The following is a 20,662-nucleotide window of genomic DNA, read 5'->3' on the forward strand; positions in this document are numbered from 1 at the left end:
ACTTGATTTGGATTGTGTTAAGCCAGTGAGATTTGGGGATTTCATGTGCTACCACGGCTGTTGTTGCCTAATAGCTCTACATAGCAATAGTTTCTTTCCAAGAGTGGATTTAAAGACTGTTATATAAATCTTCAAAACGAGAACAACTCTACTACTGGCTAGCTGTGTGATCACTGGCATGTTACTTAAACTGTCCGGGCTTGGTTTCCTTACCTGTAAGACGGAGATGATTAAAATTTCGGAGTTTTGGACTTTAAATGGGATCACTTTCACAGATGAGCAAAGAGCCTGGTGCTCAGGACATGCTCAATAAGCGTTAGCTATCACCATGGCCCTATCGGGATAGATTGCAAACATAGCATTTGAAACTTAAAAACAAGCACTTTCTCCCCATCACTCATTGTCAGACCTTTAACTGGGCTAAGGCGATGGCACGAGTCCTCCTTGATGATCTGTTCTTCTTCCATGATATTTGACATTGGCACGTTGAGGCTAACCGTGTCTTCATCAGAAGGCTAAAAAGAAATAGTGCACTGCTTTATTCCAGGGACAAGTGTTCTCAATGTAGATTAAGAGAATGCTATATGATTAAAAAAAAAACCCAAAACTGTGATTCTCAAACACATAATATTGAGTAAAAGATGCCAGATACAAAGCACAGTTCCACTTACGTAAGTTCAAAAACCAGCAAAACTAATCCATGGTGTTTGAAGTCCGGATAATGGCTACTCTTGGCTTGGAGGGTGGGCGCATGAGTGGGCTTTCTGGGGTACTGGTAAAGCTCTGTTTCTTGAACTAGCAGCTGGTAATATGGGTGTGTTCGCTTTGTCAAAACTCACTGAATTAACACTCAAGTGTCTCTCTGTACATGTTTTGAGCTACAATTTTGTCAGGTACCTGATGGCATTTTCCAACCTAAGAGCAATGGTCAGGGCACTAAGAAGGACTATGTAATACCTGACAGAACAAAGGAATAATTGTACATATATATAGTGTGATGTTATAAATATGGTCCATATCACAGTGGCCCAAAGGCCACAACCAATCGTTGTAATAGCAATGATACTCTGAGATCTGACGACAACACCAATTTCCCAAACTACAGTAAGGTTTCATGCAGCTCGTCACAAAAAGCAGGCAATATCTGGGGGCACCTGGGTGGCTTAGTGTGTTAAGCATCTGGCTTCAGCTCAGGTCATAATCTCCAGGTTCATGGGTTCGAGCCCCATGTTGGGCTCTGTGCTGACAGCTCGGAGCCTGGAGCCTGCTTCGGATTCCGTGTCTCTGTCTCTTTCTTCCCCTCCCCCCACTCATGCTCTCTCTCTCTCTCTCTCTCTCTCTCTCTCTCTCTCAAAAATAAATAAACATTAAAACATTTTTTTAAAAAAGCAGACAATATCTGTGACAATACCTCATTTATTTACAGTGCATCTTATGTACAACATTAAGCTTCGGTTTATTTCCCTGTTTTAGGTTGAAGAATATAGGAATTTAGGCTGCGTCAAATATATGAAAGTGTTGAATGGCTGTAGTACTTAAAAGGAAATGTGTTCCGTGCAATTTTCAGAGTAAGGCTTCAATTCAGTACTCAAAGTAAGTTGTCTCTGGGGAGCTAGTTTCTCACAGTAGCTGATGAAGTTTATTCAGATAATCTAGGACTCCGTCACAAATGAAATACAGAGCCTCGGTGACTTTCGTATGTCTCCATTTTAGTGTTCCTATTTAGTAAAAAGCTTTCCAAATCACAGGGATCATGAACCTCCACAGAACACATTTCAGGGAGTCGTGGGCTGTTCCTCAATTTTTGAAGCCGTGACTTTCAGGATAGTGTTTGTTTCCATTTGGACGCGTGCACAAATCATTTAGAAACCGGTGCAAAACAAGTGTGCATTTCATCCAGTAAACAGATATTCATTCAGCCGCCAGTTTTTTTGCATGTTTATCTTGAGAAAAACACGTTTTAAACTTCTTAGAGACAAACGCTAAATGTACTCAGACAATGGCAACAGCCAAAGGAGTGAGATGTGCTTTGCAAATGCCACAGGGAGACAGAAGTGGGGAGCCAGATAAACCCTAGTAAGCGGTGAGATGACAACATAATTGCCAAACAAAGTGAAAAGAGAAAGCTACACTGGAGGAGGAGTCAGAATCCTTTTCCTTCTACAAATTTCTTGGAGGTGTTCTCAGGTAATGAGGCGGCCATGTGAGACCAGATAAAAAGGCCGAGGGAAGATTCATGCACTCAATACTGTCAAATATAAAATCCTTTCTGTGGTCCTTCCTTCCACCCTCCTCCTCTCTTGAAAGCTTAGCAAAATTCCAAAGATACGCATCTAGTTAAAAGGGACAGAATAAACCCTTGGCCTCCTTTTAGAATGATTTTAGCCTCCTACTTATATTAAGTGAGAACAAAAGGATAATGAGGTTCTTTGTGTGATGTTTTATTAATGAACTTAATTATCCTTAAAAAACAGATAAAGGATAAAGCAGAGTCTGTTTCAACTTCATAGAAAATAAGCTGAGGGTGAGTAATTTCTGAAACAATGGGACATTTCAGGGGACTTATGAGTTTTAATAAAGCTAAGGGAGTTGAATTAAATACAACTTATAAAGTAATGTGTTGAGTATTTCCTCCCCCAAGGAACCACAGTAAACTATTCATGTGGCTTCATGAGAGTAATTTTCTTTTATTGAAATTGGCCTTCTTTTTCTCCCTACAAACTCCTTTCGAAATGTTCCGTATTAGAAAGACTTTAAGGTATCCTAAGTTTTTAATACATTGCTTTATAAAGCATGTTGTAGGAAGTAAAATGCAATATCTTAGCTACACATTAATCCTCAAACACCTGAAGAAAACAGGCAAAAGGCGCTTTCTTGGAGTCACACAGAGTACAAAGGAGAACTCCTTAAATGGGGTAACTGACCTATTAATTACATCTTCAAAGAGTAGAATTATATTTCAAAACTCAGTAACCACAAAATCTCAATAGATTTCCTCAAAAGGGAAGACTGATGATACATCCAATCCCTCCACCAGCTGTCCCTTCTAGCTCCCCTGCTCAATAAACCCCACTTAATGGTATATTAGTGAAAGGTTTCGGGGAATCTAACTATAAATGAGATAAATGTGCTAACTGAGCTATTTATAACCACGTTAGGAAGCTCTCGTGTGGCTTCTTGGCTTACAAGTAACCAAACTTTTATCCAACCGTCTGAAAAAAACACAATCCTTAAGACTTTCAGGAAAACAAATATTGCTATAAAAACTCTGGCTATTCAAAATCGAACTTCCTGTGGGTACACTGCTAAAATGCAATGCACATTTGACTCCTTAACATCTATCCATGCAAATAATTTTTTTCCCAAATTATTCTGTCAATTAGAAACAAACATATTTATAAAAATGCCTCATGGGTACTTGCAGACCACTCTTAGTCATTTCATAATATTTATGAAGCATTCGAGAATATTCTAGGGGCACCCAGGTGGCTCTGTCAGTTAAGTGTCTGACTCTTGATTTCGGCTCAGGTCATGATCTTGCGGTTCATGGGATTGAGCCCTATGTCGGGCTCCCAGCTGACAGGGTAGAGCCTGCATAGGATTCTGGATCTCCCTCGCCATCTGCCCCTCCCTGGCTCGTGTGCACACACATGTATGTGTGTTTTCTCTCCCTCCCTCAATATAAAGAAATCAACTTTAAGAAAAAAACGAATATTCTAGATAATGCCAGGAGTGTGGTGGGAGGGGAAGGAGATAGGGACTCTACCCTTGAGACATTTACAAAATATTAAAGATGCAGAAAAAACTAACAGCGGCTCATATTTCTATAACACTTGGATTTCAAATTGCTTTCACAAACATAATCACACCTTCTCACATAGATGCATTAATGCCCTTTACCACAGAGGAGTTCAGGAATGCAGGCAAATCCAGCTAGAAGCACAGAAGGAAAAATATCTAATCACGAACTTTACCTCTGTGGCAGATAAACGCTTGTCTCCATTATCACTTCCAACGCCCGAATCAGAATCCTTCTTGCTGGGATAGATGCCATCGGTATGGAATCCATTTAGAAAAAAATGAAATCGCAAAGTTCACAACAAGATACATCAATTTATATTCAAGTAATGACTCTGCTATACAAATTTTATTACTACCATAAGGCAACGAATCAGCCCAATATTAATAAGACAAGGGCCTCATGAAAATCAGATACTCTGTCTAAGCAGAGTAGAAGATAAACTCTTTGCATTCAGGGTTTCATAAATTCATACTCTAACCAAGGGGCCTGTTCTTTGAAACAGTTAACAATGTTCTCATTTTAGTGATGCCAGTGTACGAAAAGCAAAAACTACCTAATTGCTTTTACCTTTTACGTTAAAAGAGGCTTTTAACTTTTCTACAGTTACTTTCAATAATTCTGTAAGCCTTTTACCCAGTGACTAAATAAATTTGATGTTTATAAAAGTAAAATAATGAATACATATTTTAAGCATTAAATAAAGCGATCATTAGGGTAGCCTGAGATTTTAAGCCACCATGTTTACTCTTTTAGTAAAAAGTTAAGGAAAGGTCTCTGCAATGAAGACCTCTCAAAACAACCTGTGTTTCTATACATGTGTTCAGCGTGGGAATTTTGTTCTCTGAAAATTCAAGGCCCAATTTATGCCATAAAAAGGCCAAGGGCATGTGAAAGGATTCCAACACATCGGTTCCAAACAGGAAATGGCAAAAACTATGCACACCGCATTTTTAAAAAGACAATTACAACACAAAACCTGTAGTGTTTCTTAACAATGTTCTGGTGGCATATTAAAAATTAATAATTAAAAAAAGCATACCTGAGCCTTTATGGGTGTTTTAACTGATAAGTAAAAAATACCCATATTTATATTATGGATTGCATGTATAAAGATACATATATATATACGTTATACCATACACAAACGGTCCTCAAGAAAGACCGATTATTGATTAGATTAGGGAAGATAAGATTTGCAAGATGCCGAAAGGTTACCCACACCATAAATCTGTGCTGGTTAAGAGAGACCAAGGGATTTTTTGGACTTACCCACCCAACCGGTGCACTCTGGCCTAAACAAATCCTAAACAGGGGCTTTCGGCCACTGCAGTCACACCCACCTGTCCTCCACGTGCTGGTGTAAATGTGGCCTCTCCATCGTGTGGAGATAGAGGGAGTCGGTTGTCTTCATCTGACATGCTTGTATGCTCAGATACTTGAATATGTGCACTTTGCCCTTTGTGCAAATCTATGGAGAAATTAGTAACACAAATTTTTAGCGTTTTATAACAGCAAAACAAAATGTAAACCCTAGACATTTGACTGTGTATTTTCATTTAAAATAACACTTTAACAATACGCACCCAATTTGGCCTCTCCAAAACATACGAGAATTTAGGCAACCATTTCTTCCAGATTCTACTTTGAATAGAAAACCATTCTAACAGAAGTGTGTTTAAGTCTAAATAGTGTAAAAAAATACAGAAGTCAGGTAACCGACATGGTTTAACATCCCACTTCTGGAAGCACTTTGTTCCCACATGGTTTAACAGCTGAATTCGAAACTTATCTCTGAAAAACCGACAATCATATTTGAAAATGTTTGAACTCCATTTCGCAGCTCACAGTAATGTAAGGCATGTATTCCTCCTTGAGTCTAAGCCATACGCTCCATGGAGGAGTTTCCAACGACTGTATAAATGCTGCCATAATCACACCTATAATTCTGGGACTGCAGCGATCAGAACAGTGAGCTAAATGCTAGTAAACGGACTCTATGTAGCAGAAGACAACGTACTGTAGTCGGATTCACCCAAGGTTTCATCTTTCAGAGACTGTGATCAAGTCTAAAACAGTGTGAATTCAGCAGACGATCAGAGGTCCGGCTCTGCCCAGAGTTGCCGCCCCCGCGCCCCCCTCCCCACACCACTGACAGCATTTCTCCCTGAAACAGCTTTGCTGCGGGCCCTCACCTGTGCTGGAGGAGACTGCAAAGGGTTGTTCTCAAGTAGTAATACCTGCAGCCGTTTCATCTCTCTAAAACAAATGGGAATCACGAGCACTTTATTGCAGGAAAAGTCAAACTTTACCAAGGGAAGTTCTACTAGTTCTAAAGAACAGGGGAGGGAAAAAAAAAAAAAGAAAGAAAAAGAACAATTTCAGAAAGCAACAAGATTAAACGGCTTAACATTCAAAACTTAATTTTCTGCTTACAAAGAAAACTATCATTTAGCATAATCAAAGCCAGTGATGCATCAGGAATATGAAGTATGTGTATCACATATTTTACTAAAGGGGAGGGAAAATCTTTCACGGGGAGCCCAATAATTTTAAATTGTTGTTAGTTCTGACAGAAGCCGGACACACTTGACATTTACAGTATCTATTGTTCAGAAAGCCCTCTCTTCCAGCAAAACAATCACGTAAGCCACACCACATCGGTCATGTTTATATTTTAACTTCAGCTGCTAGCATACGAACAATGTGCTAATTACAAAATATTCTTATCCAGTGAATGTATCTGGGCTGGCATAACCTCAGAACTAGTTACAAGAAATACGTTCATGGTTTTTTTACTTCCACTTTAAAAACTAAATTTTATCGAATTCGGAATTTTGCAATGGACCCTATAATCCTGATTTGATGAGGCTCCATTCTGCTGCTTTTTAAAAGTCTTCTGTAGCTCCACAAACAAGACAGAACATTATATTTAGCTTAAAATCCCCACCCAGTGGCACAGTAAACACTCAGTAATTTCAAGCATTCCAACCGACGTTGGCAGCTGCAAGGAACGAAGTCAAATATATTCCGCAGAGCAAAGAGGCTGAGCCACGCCAGAGAAGTAGAGTGACACGGGGCAAACCACTAAGGTCTCTCTGTGTGGGACACTCCAGCGGGTTCCGGTCCGCAGGGGCCTCGCCACGTTTGTTATGGGACCTGGTAAGGGGTGAAATACGGTGCTTTGGAAGACACAGGGAGTTCCAAAATGGAGGATGAGCGGGCCTTAGACGAAGTGACCTGCAGTGAGCACTGAACACAATTCCTCTTCTCCTCCCAGTAAGCCCTAGGGTTTTCACTTTACTCAGCTATGCCACTTCAAGCTCCACAAACAAAGATGCTCTTAGCAACCGGTTATCTCCTCTCCTATTCACTGCAATCTGGGCGTGTAAGGGACTTTCCTTGTTTCATGCCTTAGTGAACGTGAATTACTCCGCAAGGAGTCACGAGGCTAGTGACTAGAACAGAGGGACTAGTGCTAGAACAGAGGGAGCAGAGCACCCCACGTGGCAGGTCCCCAGCTCGGCTCCCGACAGGCGGCCGTGCAAGAGAAACTCAGGAAGTGTAGTTTGCAAACTGCCCCGAATAATTCGCTGCCCAAACCCAGTCCGCACCCCCTACCCTCAAGAGCAGGGTAAATGATTTGCCTCACCCCGTACTAGTCCTGGAGGTTGCCTTGAAGGCTCTGTGAGCAAGGGAAGGTGGAGGAGAGAGGGAGGAGGGGAACGTGGAAAACAGCATGGAATCAAGAAAGTCAAAGGAAAAGGGAAAGTAAGATCTCTTTCGCTTCATAGTTTAGTTTTAAAACCCGGGTTAAGAATTAGAGAGACTTATATACAAAAGGAATATCCCCTTGCTGTACCCGTAGTGATATCAATCCATCTCTAAGACAGTTAATTTTACTCACTAAACTTAGGTTGACAAATTAGTAGCAAAATGTAACTGGACTCTGTTTCTTCAACTCTTTGCCACTGGAAATGAAGACTTTTAAGTAAGACTGAGGGCTAAGATCCTGGAAGTCATAGCAGGAGAGGGAGGAGAGGCAACTTAAATAAATAAGGTAAAGTAAGAATGGCTTTTACAACGACTATTCCCTTTAATTGTAGTTTGGGACACAATTACCATCTTAGTTTAGGAAAACGAGAGCCTGGCAGTTTCACAACAAGAAAATGGCGGGGAGAAAGTGCTAACACCAGCCCAGACATGGTCAAAAGAAGAAACAGGGCAGAAAAAGGGAGTAAGAAAAAAAAATCCCAGGGAACCCTTTGTTGCAAAGAAGGTCAATGAGTGACTCCTTTAATCTTACCTCTGTCCATTCGTGTCCTAGAAAAAACAAAGTATGGTCTCCTGGTTGTAGTATTTGTAGTAAAACCACCACAAAATTGATTGGGTAATTAAGGCTACAGACTAGTTTTCCCTCCTCAGATTGAAAGCATATGGGGAGGGGTACTCAAAGAGGAAAAACAAGTAAATATGGAAAGTCCTAAAATTCACTGCCTGCAAGCACCATCAATGCTCTTTTGTTAATGGAGTTCTCCCCAGTGAAGCAAAAAAGAAATTTGATATTCAGGAAGTTACTTAAAAAAAAAAAAAAGTTTCCAGTAAACTAAAGCCTTAGCTTTGAGTAGATTTTAAAATATCAAACCTGAGAAAACATAATTATGAAAAGGATAGAAATTTGTAACTTATCTTTTCCAGGGAAAGGAATGCTTTCAAGGTAGGAGCATAGGGGGGCACCTGGGTGGCTCAGTGTGTGAAGTGTCCAACTTCGGCCCAGGTCATGATCTCATGGTTTGTGGGTTCAAGCCCCGCATCAGATTCTGTGCTGACAGCTCAGAGCCTGGAGCCTGCTTCGAATTCTGTGTCTCCCTCCCTTTGCCCTTCCCCCACTCACATTCTGTCTCTTGCTCTCGAAAATAAAATTAAAAAAAAAAAAAAAAGACATTAAAAAAAAAAGGTAGGAGCACAGGAAGTAGGGAGAACAAGTTGTGTGGACACACTTTTCACATGCTTCGAAACTACAATAGGCAACCATTCCATGGCTCCATTACATTTTTCTTTTGAAAATGAGAGTTTGGGGATTTGTAATGATTTGTCAATGATTAGCATGAGAGCTTAAATGTAAAGAAAAGTTTCCGTTAATGCTATGAAAGGTTAAATGCTTACAAATGTGTTGTTAGTAAGAGTTTCTCCCCTTGGTACTTGCTCAAACCAAGAAAAACAATGTCATCCAATCAAAATGCATTGGACAATGACAGAATGAAAAAACAATGTTTTTATACCAAGTCATCTCAAATAATGAAGTAATACATCTTTGTGCTGAGATGGTTTCTAACTTTGTTTCTTTAAAATTTTTTTTAATTTTTATTTACTTTTTTTTTGAGAGAGAGAGAGAGAGAGCGCGTGTACACTCGGACACGCGCAAGTGGGGTAGGGGCAGAGAGAGGGAGACACAGAATCCCAAGCAGGCTTCAGGTGCTGAGCTATCAGTACAGAGCCTGAGGCAGGGCTCGAACTCACGAACTAGGACATCATGACCTGAGCCGAAGTCTGATGCTTAACTGACTGAGCCACCCAGGCGCCCCATAACATTCCTTCTTTAAAAATGCACAAGCAAGGTGACGGTGGCAGGCAGGCACTCAAATGTCCCATCCATAAAAGCACAGTGCATTTTAGAAAGTTCTTTCCCTTCCATGAGCTTCACTGGTTTGCCTTCAAGCCAAAGATCGAAATGCAGAAAAAAATCAGGTAGCTCTCAACTTGCTGCAATAGTGTCAGATTAACCAAGTGTTTTAGCTTTTCTTTCCAAATATATGCTTTTGCTTTGAGGTATATTTAAAAAAATTTTTTTAATGTTTATTTATTTTTGAGACAGAGAGAGAGAGAGAGACAGAGTGTGAGCGGGGGAGGGACGGAGAGAGGGAGACACAGATTCCTAAGCAGGCTCCAGGCTCCCAGCTGTCAGCACAGAGCTCGACGCGGGGCTCGAACCCACGAACCATGAAATCACGACCTGAGCTGAAGTTGGACGCTTAACCAACTGAGACACCCAGGGGCCCCTGATGTGTATTTTTAAATATATGTTTGAAACTGGGTATGCCCAGGGGCCTTAAATGGAACTGATGGAAATGAATGCGATCTTTGAAAACCAGAGCATGTTTTTGGGAAAGCATTCAGTGTTCCTTCCACTGCTCCTCAACTCCTTCTGATTCAAGTCTGAACAAGAAGCCCAAAATATGAAATTCAGATCCACCACCATCTACAGAGCTGCTTGTCAAAGTTCTTAATGGTGCACCATTTCTGAACAACTGTATCTTTTTATTTGAACTCAAAGACAACATGTCAGAGGGACATCCTGGACAGGCCCACAGCCGCAGGGAAGGGTTCGCCTGAGTCTGGCTCCCGAGTAGGGACGTCTGAGCAGGCAACCAGTCTCGGTGCTGACACTCTGGAAGATCCCTGCTTCTGGCCTCTGAGAAATTCACTAAAACTGCCAGTGACATTAGTCCGACTACCATTTCATCAGGGGCAGTGCCCTCACCTGAAGCATAGATGCCATACCAGATAGCCAAAGCCAGAAATCCTAATAGCTGGGTCTACAAGACCAAGTATATGACCTAAAGTGTTGGCTCATTGTTCCAGAACATCACACATCCATACCAAAAACAACTCCTGTTATGAATTTTGTGTCCTCAAATTTCCTATGTTGGAGTCCTAACCCCCAGTACCTCAGAATGTGACTGATTTTGGAGGTAAGGACTTTCAAGAGTTAAAATGAGGTCATTTGAGTGGGCCACAACCCAACATGACTGGTATCCTTATACAAAGAGGAGATTCGGGACACTCAGGTGGCTCACTAGGTTAGGTATCTGACTTTGGCTCAGGTCACGATCTCACAGTTCATGAGTCCGAGCTCAGCGTCAGGCTCTGTCCTGACAGCTCAGGGCCTGGAACCTGCTTCAGATTCTGCGTCTCCCTCTCTCTCTGCCCCTCCCCTGCTCGTGCTCTGTCTCTCTCTGTCTCTCAAAAATAAACGTTTAAAAAAAATTTAAGAAGAGGAGATTAGGACAGAGACACAGAGGAAGGATGATGTGAACACATGGGGAGAAGACAGCCATCTGCAAGCCAAGGAGAGAGCTCTCAGGAGACACCTTGATCTCGGACTTCCAGCCTGCAGATCTGTGAGAAAGTACATTTCTGTTGTGTAAACCACTCAGTCTGTGGTAGTCTGTTATGTGAGCCCGAGCAAACTAACACACACACACAGTCTCATACAGGGGAATGATAGTGTTGCTGTACCCCTTGACTAAAATGAAAAGTTGGATATTAACTTTTCTGTCATCTGCATGTGAAATTCACAGAATTCATATTAATATAATAAGTAATATTATTAGGCATACACAAACATGACTAGACAAACTGCCTTCTTCACAAAAGTAAACCAAAAAATAATAATAATGAACATCTCCTATTTTATTCTTTTTACCTTGTGGTAAGACTTTAAGGTAATTTCTTCTGACATTCAGTTCCCGTAGAGCTTTCAACTGACCTATCTGCTGGGGCAGGGCTGTGATCTCGTTGCAGCTGACGTCCTGCATCAAAAGCAAAGGCAGAAATGATAAGCATCTTTTTCCAGGAAATCAAGCATCCCATGTGAAATCTCCTTCAGGAATTTATTTATTTATTTTAGTAGCCTTCACGCCCAGCACACAGCCCAACTCGGGACTTGAGCTCACGACCCTGAGATCAAGACCTGAGCTGAGATCAAGAGTCGGACGCTTAACCGACCGAGACACCCAGATGCCTCCTTAAGGAAATTAAATATGAGGGCAACTACTCGGGTACATTTTTATCCTGGTCTGTAGGTCAGGCTTAGCACAGAGAAGAAAAGGAAAGTGCAGCATTTTGAACACTGAGGACAAAAAGAGAAAAGGAAGGATATTCGGAGCATTCAGGAGCTCCTTTGCCGGCCTCGCACCTGCTGCGTTCATGTGCTTCAGTCTCATTTAATTCTCACCACGAACCCCTGAGGCAGTATTAGCAGCTTAATATTTACAGTCAGAAAAATGAGCCTCAGGGAGGTTAAGTCAGGAGTCCAAGGCAGTTACCACTCGGAACAAATGCCCGCCCACTGTGAAGCCACCACAGTACCTCGAAATAGAAGGTCACACATCCTACTTACCAAACACTCACATCTGACAGTGAAAAACTGTGACTATGAATGCATCTTTTGGATGCGTTATTTATTTAAAATGGATTTGCAACTGGAAGGCTGGAAAGTCTGTGGACCTGAACACCTTTTGGTACATTTTCCAAGACTGTGGGGCATGCGGATGATGTCTTTTTTGCACTGAAAGACTAATATCCTATCAACAGTTGACTGGAACCGCCTCTTGACGAGTGCAGAATGAAAACTATGAGATTTATAATCTTATTCTCCCCTAATCCCACTCTTCCACTTTCTCTGGAAGCTCTGCTCGGCTCTCCATCCTCCACCCCAGCTACTCTATTGTCCAGACCAACACTCCATCTCACTGGGCACTATAATGGTCTCCTTGATCTGCCCCTCAGATCCACCTGTCACAGAGCTGCCGGAGCATGCGCATTTCACTGCATCATTTACCAGCTTAGACATCTGCAACAGCAATGTCTCAGAAACCCATGGGGTAAAGTCCCCGACTCCACAGCAAGGCCCAGCAGCTACGGTTCAGATGGATTTCTCCAGCGCCACCTCTCTGAAAGCCCTTGCTTGCATCCCCAGGCCACGTGATTACCGACTGCAGCCGCCAGTGTGTGCCAAGGGTTTCTCAGTCCCAAACCTCTTCCGGCTCTTCCCTTGCCTGGTGTGCCCCTCCCCAATATCGTCCTCTTGTCCCACCTGCATCCTTCAAGATTTAATTCAAGGCTCTCTCTTCTCTGAAACCTTTGTGGAGGTTTCCCTCACTGTCCCCCTCTGAATGAATACCCACAGAGAATGCCCTTTTTCCTTGGTGGTCCTGGGGATAATCTATTACCGTATTCAAGTGTGCACACATTTGCTTTCTGTTAGAAGCCTGTGAACTAGATGGGAGGCTCTCATTCACTCCATCCTTCTGGTGCCAAGCAGAGTGCCGGGACTAAAGTAAGGGATCGGGAAGTGCTGGATGAAATTTCTGAAGCCCATTTATGTTGACACTCCACATGCTGTGGCTCTCTCTGCCTCATGGCTGGAACCCCAGGATGCTCCCACAAACACACCAATCCCTGGCAGGTCCCTCCTGGAAAGGCACAACCACAGATATACTTGGGCTAGGAACGATCCCAGTGGGGTCAAGTCTTTAGATACCCCACATCGCTTCTCAACCTGCAAAAACTTCCCCTTTCACTCCCCTTTCACTTTAGAAGGCAGCAAAGCCTCGTTGCAGAAATCGGTTTCACATTCACTCAGATGAGAATTCACCATTAACCAGTCCCCTCAAACCCCAGGGCTCCCGTAAGAACAGGACTATGCAGAACACAGGGCATCACTGCCCTCTAATCTCTTCTCATCTAAAAATCCTCTGGTGACCTGGTAATCTGCCAAGGTCACGAGGCTGCTAAACGAGTATCACTTGCTGAAGAGGAATAAAATCACTCCTGATAAAAGGGAATGAAGCAGGCCTCTGCAGAGGCTGAGTGCACAATGCAATGAGCCCGCGGGACTTTTCAGCTGTCTGGCCGAGGGGAGGTGGCATGACAGGCTAACACGAGGTGTTCAAAGGCGTCACCCCCAGGCTGGCTGTTGATGCATCACTCCTGGCCCAGAAAGTCACATAAAATTCCTTGAGAAACATCCTTAGTGTTTAAAAACAAAACAAAACAAATAACCCACAAAGCACATCTGCAGAGAAATACAAGTCTAAGGAAATAATTATAGAATTCGAAAGTCCAGGGAGTTGTCCCGTCACTTTTAGCCCCTCACTGTATCAGCAAATAATTCTGCCTTTCTGCATGCACTTCCATGTACGAGAGGTAAAAAGTAAAATGCTACCTTTTCCCAATTCCTATGGTATCTGATCAGTCACAAGTACCAACAACCAAACCCTTTCAATGAAATCTGTATCTTTCTTTGCCTCAACCGAGTCACAAATAAGCAAGTATCCTTCCATTTCATTCTCTTTAAGATTTCTTAAAAACGTTTATTCACTGGGGTGCCTGGGTGGCTTAGTCGGTTAAGTGTCCAACTTCAGCTCAGGTCATGACATTCTCACCGATCACAAGTTGGAGCCCCACGTCGGGCTCTGTGCTGACAGCTCAGAGCCTGGAGCCTGCTTTGGATTCCCTGTCTCCCTCTCTCTCTGCCCCTCCTCCACTCACACTCTGTGTGTGTGTCTCTCTCTCAAAAATAAACATTGACAAAATTAAAAAATTTTTAAATGTTTATTCATTTTTGAGAGAGACAGAGCGTGAGCACAGATAGACAGATAGGTGCCCCTCCATTCTCTTTTAAAAGAGCCTTCACACAAATAGTGTATAGGTATATATACTATATACTAATAGTATATATTTCCAGAAATATATGAGATTAAATCATGCTATTGGACTCACAGCCAGGCATAGTCACACTGGTGATAGGAGTGGAGGGTCCTTAGGGAAGAAATAGTGGGAATTTTTCTTCTCTGGAGAGAAGTTATGTTATTGACATCTACAGTAGGTCTTTGTAAGTCTGTGTATGACTGCACAAGAAAAATCCTTTTGCAATTTACGGGAATCACAGATTTTTGATATAAAACTGAAAATTTTCAGAAGCTTCAAGGACAGAATTCTTTAAAAACGTTCTTTCAAGAAAAAAGGAGGGGAGAGAGGGAAGCAAAAGATAACATATTTTTAGGCAGATTATTCACAGCATAAAATCTCATAAAATCTCAGTCAGTCTTATGCCATTGGGGTGTACTATAAAACACGCTTTGCATTTTGTCGATTACCCTCTGGTTAGCCAGAAAGGCTATGCTATTTCCCTAAATATAAGGTAATTTTTTTTTCTAACATATATTTCTAACACAATGGCTTTATCAAGGAAAATCACCTCCCCTCAGCTATATTTATATGTTTATTTAACCAGCAGGGAAAGAAGTTACCCAATTTACACTTAAAAAAAAAAAAACAAACATAATGATAAAGAGTTTTTTCCTTTTGACTTACAGGACAGTACATCTGTAGACAATTAGAAACACCAAGTCCAATTGTCCATTCACATTTTGAAGGGTGTATAGTGAAGGTCAAAATGTTTCTTTTTTTTTTTTTTAATTTTTTTTTAACGTTTATTTATTTTTGAGACAAAGAGAGACAGAGCATGAACGGGGGAGGGTCAGAGAGAGGGAGACACAGAATCTGAAACAGGCTCCAGGCTGTCAGCACAGAGCCCGATGCGGGGCTCGAACTCACGGACGGCGAGATCGTGACCTGAGCCGAAGTCGGCCGCTCAACCGACTGAGCCACCCAGGCGCCCCAAGGTCAAAATGTTTCAATAGTACTCTTTGGTCGGTTATTTCCTATCCTGCCAAAATAATGAGGGGGAAATGCGCAGGCGGATCTAGCAAGGAAGCAAGATAAAGACTTTACACCATAGGCGCACCTGGGTGGCTCAGTCGGTTAAGCACCTGACTCTAGCTCAGGTCATGATCTCATGGTTCATGAGTTCGAGCCACGTGTCCTGTCGGGCTCTGTGCTGACAGCTCAGGGCCTGGAGCCGGTGTCGGACTCTCTGTCTCCCTCTCCCTCCTCCCCTCCACTCATGCTCTGTGTGTGTCTCTCTCTCTCTCAAAAATAAACATTGAAAAAATTTTGAAAAAGACTTTACACTATTGTATAATCCATATTACAGAATTAAGCAAAAGTCTACTGCCTCCCAGTTACCGAACCTTGCTGAATTTTAAAGAGGCGATGAATTTCGTCACAAAAACAAAACCTCCCGTGTCTTAATTAGCTGGGGAACGAGGAGGAGGAAAAAGATGAGAGAAGATAATACTCTAAATGTTTTGGGATATTTCAGGTTAGAACATGAAAAACATCATCCTAGAACAGGCTGGTTCTCTAAAATATGTCTGTCCACATTTAGCCTAAGGTCTGGTTTTTCAAGTCTTGAGTTAATTTTAAAAAGATAATATTTAGGGGCGCCTGGGTGGCTCCGTCAGTTGAGCGGTCGACCTCGGCTCAGGTCATGATCTCGCGGTCCGTGAGTTTGAGCCCCGCATTGGGCTCTGTGCTGACAGCTCAGAGCCTGGAGCCTGTTTCAGATTCTGTGTCTCCCTCTCTCTGACCCTCCCCCGTTCATGCTCTGTCTCTCTCTGTCTCAAAAATGAATACACGTTAAAGAAAAAAAAAAAGATAACATTTAGGAAAATGAATTTAGTAAGTAAAGAACACTAATGCCTCACACTTCTTCCGCATTTAGTTGTGAATTTACCAAGCTGTGAATTCCAGATTCAGTGGCTTCTTAGAATGGTCAAATGAATCCCTTCTGAATTGTCTATTAGCCCTTAAACTATGTCTTAGAAAATAATTATTGCATGCTTCAATGGATCAAATTGTCATATGTTTACTGTTATAATACTGCAAATGTACAAGCAGGCCAAAAAGAAATCATCATAAACATGTCATAAATATTTACAAATTCTATTCTTTGTTATATAGAAATGAATCTAATTATTATATAATAACATACATACTCACACTTAAGTTAAAGGGCCAGCCAGCCCAATTTAGTCATTTAGAGTAAAAAAAAAAAAAAACTGGACAATTTTAACTATGACCTAAAATATACTTTTTTTCCACTGGTTTAATCAACATGTTTTTAAGTAAAAAACGTTAGAGTCATTTTATGCCAGCCCTTCCAGGCAATAATGGAATTTACTAGAAGTATTAAATGCACACTGGAGACTAATGGATTTTTGTTATCAAATACTAGTTGTTAATTTATCTTCAGTATGTAAGAAACACAAGGATTTAAAACACCAGATTAAGTTCAGACATGATTAAACTAGGTGATGTTCACTTTCAGAAAATAATACTGTAAAAAAGAAAACGATTTTTTAAGGAGTAACCTCTAATGAAAACCAACACAAATAATGTGTCAAGATGATCTTGGTTAGGGAAGATGTCCAGTGTAACCAGGCCACCCTGTGGAACGGTGCACACAGTATTTTCTCATGAGCTACCTTGATCTCTCAGGTTTTCAAAAACCTAGTGTAGTTATACCATTGCTTAAGCCATACTTTTGTAATGAATCTAGCTCTTTAGTTAACTGAAGGGAATGTGAACAGTCTGACAGGAAATTTAAGCTATTAACTCCCATCAAGGGCTCATACTCTTTTTTTGGGAGGAAATGTCTATTGTATGACTTTCTGTGTGACTTTAGGTCAATGTCTTAACTTCTCTGTACCTATGTAAAAGGAAGTGGCAAAATTAATTTAAATTTCCTTGTAATATTAGGAAGATCCATTTATCACATCAGAAATAATGAAGAGAATTTGAAAGATAGATACTTAACTTAGAAGTAATGTCAATTTTGATTTCTTAGCAATCAAAAACTTCAATGCCTGTAGTCAGAATTTCTTTCTTTTAAGAAAAATCCAGTATGTTCATTTAAACTCAAAACTTTTTCAAGCAACCTCTGGTATTGTCACCTCCCAACACTTACTGAATGTCTCCTTCTAGTAAAAAACTCCGCTCCACACCCTTCCTTCCAACCCAATGCTCTTCAACAGAATAGATGGTAAACAAGCCACGGACTTCCAACTGTCCCGCAGAAACCAGATAGGTTAGAAGGCATGTCCAAAGACTGTGAATGGAAAAAAGATTATGGCAGACACATGAATTAATGTCTCCGCTATACCTAACTCAGAGGCTGGAATGTTATGTATGAAAATAATGAAGGAGGGGCGCCTGGGTGGCTCAGTCTGTTAAGCATCTGACTTCGACTCGGGTCACGATCTCGCGGTTCATGAGTTCGAGCCCCGCATCGGGCTCTGGGCTGACAGCTTGGAGCCTGGAACCTGTTTCAGACTCTGTGTCTCCCACTCTCTCTGCTCCTCCCCTGCTCACGCTCTGTCTCTCTCTCTCTCTCTCAAGAGTAAAAGAAAAAAAGAAAAAAATTAAAAAACAATAATGGAGGAATTCTCCTCAGAACCAGGTCAATACATCCTGTGTCTACAATCAATCCCTGAATTCAAACTCGCCACACAAACAAACATTTTAGGAAAGGAGAGAGAGGTCTAGGCAGGGCCAGGAAATGCACCGTTCCACCAGATATTCCTTGAGTCAGGTTCTGTGTAAGAGCAGGCTTCTGGAGCAGTGATACTGTGTTCTCTTACAGCTGGAAGCCACGATTTTCACACACTGCGTGAGCGGAAGAAAGACAGAACTGAAAGAAACCAAACAAGGGACAGACAGTCTCCGGCCCTCAGTATGTCAGCCCGCTCTGGGAACCGTGAGAAAACTCAAGTTCGTCGTGCTCTGCCACAGTGTGATTATCTTCACGGCCCTCTGGTTATTATCACAGAAGGCACACACACAGCATCTCTTCCCAGGTACTCAGCATGTCTTCCCCTTCGGGCATGATTCGACAGTACAAGAACCATGTTTCCAAATGCTAATGTCGTTTTAATGAGTAAAATAAGGTTTAGTCAACACCAGCACCCTCTACTGACCTTCCCTGCCCGGCTGTGGTTCCTCAGCGAGGAGACCTGCACACAGACACGGCCTGAGTTTTGCAACATTCATTCTCTGATTCACTCTCAACTGTTGGTGCGCTGCCCCAACTTTAATGGGAAAACCACTGCCAAGATGAACCAGGAACTCAACAAACAAACAAGCAAACACCACAGGGTCCCTCTCCGTGAGATGCTAAACGATCCAGAAGAAGACCCAGTAAGCACAGCTGAATGGTGCTATTGAAAGGATTGGGGCTTTCATCACACAAAACTGGTTTTTACCCCAGCTCCACCACTCCAGGGCCCCCCTAGCTCTGGGTAAATAATTCTGAAACTCAAATCTGTCTACAAACTGTAGATATTATATCTACCTTGCTGGGTTATTGTCAAGATTATATGAAATTGCCCATGCCATATACCTAGCAGAGTGCCTGGCATATAGTAGGTGCTCAGTAAACGCTATTGCTTTTTCTTTCTCTTACAGAAAGAACGCCCAGATACAAAGACTTACAAAACAACATCTATATACAGCTACAGCTCTTAGAGTACCAGAGGTACAGAAGGAAGTCAAAGAGGCCAGAAAGGTCCTAAAGTTCTAGGTCATTCCCATCACAAATGAGCCCGGAGGGGCCAGTTCCAAAGAGCTAAGAATCCCTAAATTCTCTTGCACCTGAAACAGCACAGACCTCTATCCTGGCCTCTCATGGATTCAATAAAGGACATCTCAGTAGGTGTTTCTTAATGGCTTCTTCATGGAAGGAGGAACAATTGTGCTCCTTTGTTCTCTGCACCATCTCAAATGGCTGGACAAGCCAATCGCTGAATGGCAATGCTTTTTGTTTCATTTTCACAGTTTCAGATAACTGTGATATATTTAAGACGGTAAGGTGATGTTTTCCAGCTCTAGTCCTTAAAAATTACAGAGGACAACTCCTTTCTTGCAACAGCTATGGTTCTCTTCTTTTGTTTTTTAAACCAGCGATGACTCTGGAATACTCACACTTGGAAGAGGAGAGAGTTTACAACTCCGTTTGGGATACTCTTTGAGTCTAATGTGAAATTTAAAAATATTTCTTCTAAAATAGCCAAACAATGCTCAGAGACCAATAAATTGAGTGATTTTATCAGCACGTCATTGGCTTTAAAGTACCCTGAATGCTTGGGTGGGGTCTGGTGGGAGCTGTCAAACTTTTTAACAAGTTGGTTACCACGTAACCATTTAAACAAAAGCCTCCCAAGCAAGTCTGGAATTATTTCAGGCTCTCCAGGGAATTTCTTTCCAACTGATAGCTAAAAATCATTTGACAGGGTTACCTACAGTAGCACTGCCATTTTAAGCAAAAAGATATGAAAGATAAATAAGAACGGATGGAAACTAATCTTTTTTTAGTCTGTGACCTTAAGCAAGGCCACTCACCCCTTGTGGTTAAATAATGGCAACAAATGAAATATTCACCAATGTCACAAATAAATGCTTTTCACAAGGAATCATGCTGGCGCACAGAGTCAAAGACCACAGGCTACAGAGCTGCTCGGCCACAGCTACGAGCATGAGAAATGTGGCTGTTCCAACCTGTGAGATGCTGTTGGTATACACCATGGACTTCAGAGACATAATATGAAAAAATATATAAAATACCTCATTGATTTTATATCGCAAACATGCTGAAATAATATTCTGGCCATCCTGCATTAAATAAAACATATTATTAAAATTAATTTCACTTGCTTTTTTTTTTTTTTTTTTTTAATGTGGCTACCAGTGTATTTGAAGTACGTTTGTTTGGACGCCTGGGTGTCTCAGTGAGTTGAGCATCTGACTCTTGATTTTGGTTCAGGTCATGATCCCAAGGTCGTAGGGTTGAGCCCTGCGTTAGGCTCCACATTGAGCATGGAGCCTGCTTAAGATTCTCCCTCTCCCAACCTCCCTCTTTTATTCTCTCCCTCTGCCCATCTCCCCATTTGTGCTCTCTCTAAAGTAATAAAACCTAAGACCTAATAAAAAAGTTACATGTGCTAACAGCAATTAGACAATCAAAAGAAATTAAAGGCATTCAACTTGGTAAGGAAGAAGTCTAACTTTCACTATTTGTAGATAACATGACACCCTATATAGAAAATACTAAAGACTCCACCAAAAAACTAGTAGAACTGATCAGTTAATTCAGTAAAGCCGTAAGATATAAAATCAATG

The 20,662-nt window shown here is 41.6% G+C and overlaps 1 protein-coding gene across 4 annotated transcripts in view; it reads right to left on the reverse strand.

The window, feature by feature from the left end:
* LRCH1 (leucine rich repeats and calponin homology domain containing 1) overlaps positions 1-20,662 on the reverse strand; it is a 201,559-nt gene that overhangs the window by 50,516 nt on the left and 130,381 nt on the right. For all 4 annotated transcript variants that reach the window (XM_042918678.1, XM_042918761.1, XM_042918850.1 and 1 more), the window contains exons 4-8: positions 11,286-11,391; positions 5,995-6,131; positions 5,143-5,270; positions 3,975-4,038; positions 410-515 (exon numbers count right to left, since the gene is read on the reverse strand). In XM_042918678.1, coding sequence (XP_042774612.1) covers positions 410-515; positions 3,975-4,038; positions 5,143-5,270; positions 5,995-6,131; positions 11,286-11,391 — 541 coding nt within the window. The remainder of the gene's footprint in view (positions 1-409; positions 516-3,974; positions 4,039-5,142; positions 5,271-5,994; positions 6,132-11,285; positions 11,392-20,662) is intronic.

Source organism: Panthera leo, chromosome A1 (genome assembly GCF_018350215.1).
Source record: "Panthera leo isolate Ple1 chromosome A1, P.leo_Ple1_pat1.1, whole genome shotgun sequence".
Lineage (NCBI taxonomy): Eukaryota > Metazoa > Chordata > Mammalia > Carnivora > Felidae > Panthera > Panthera leo.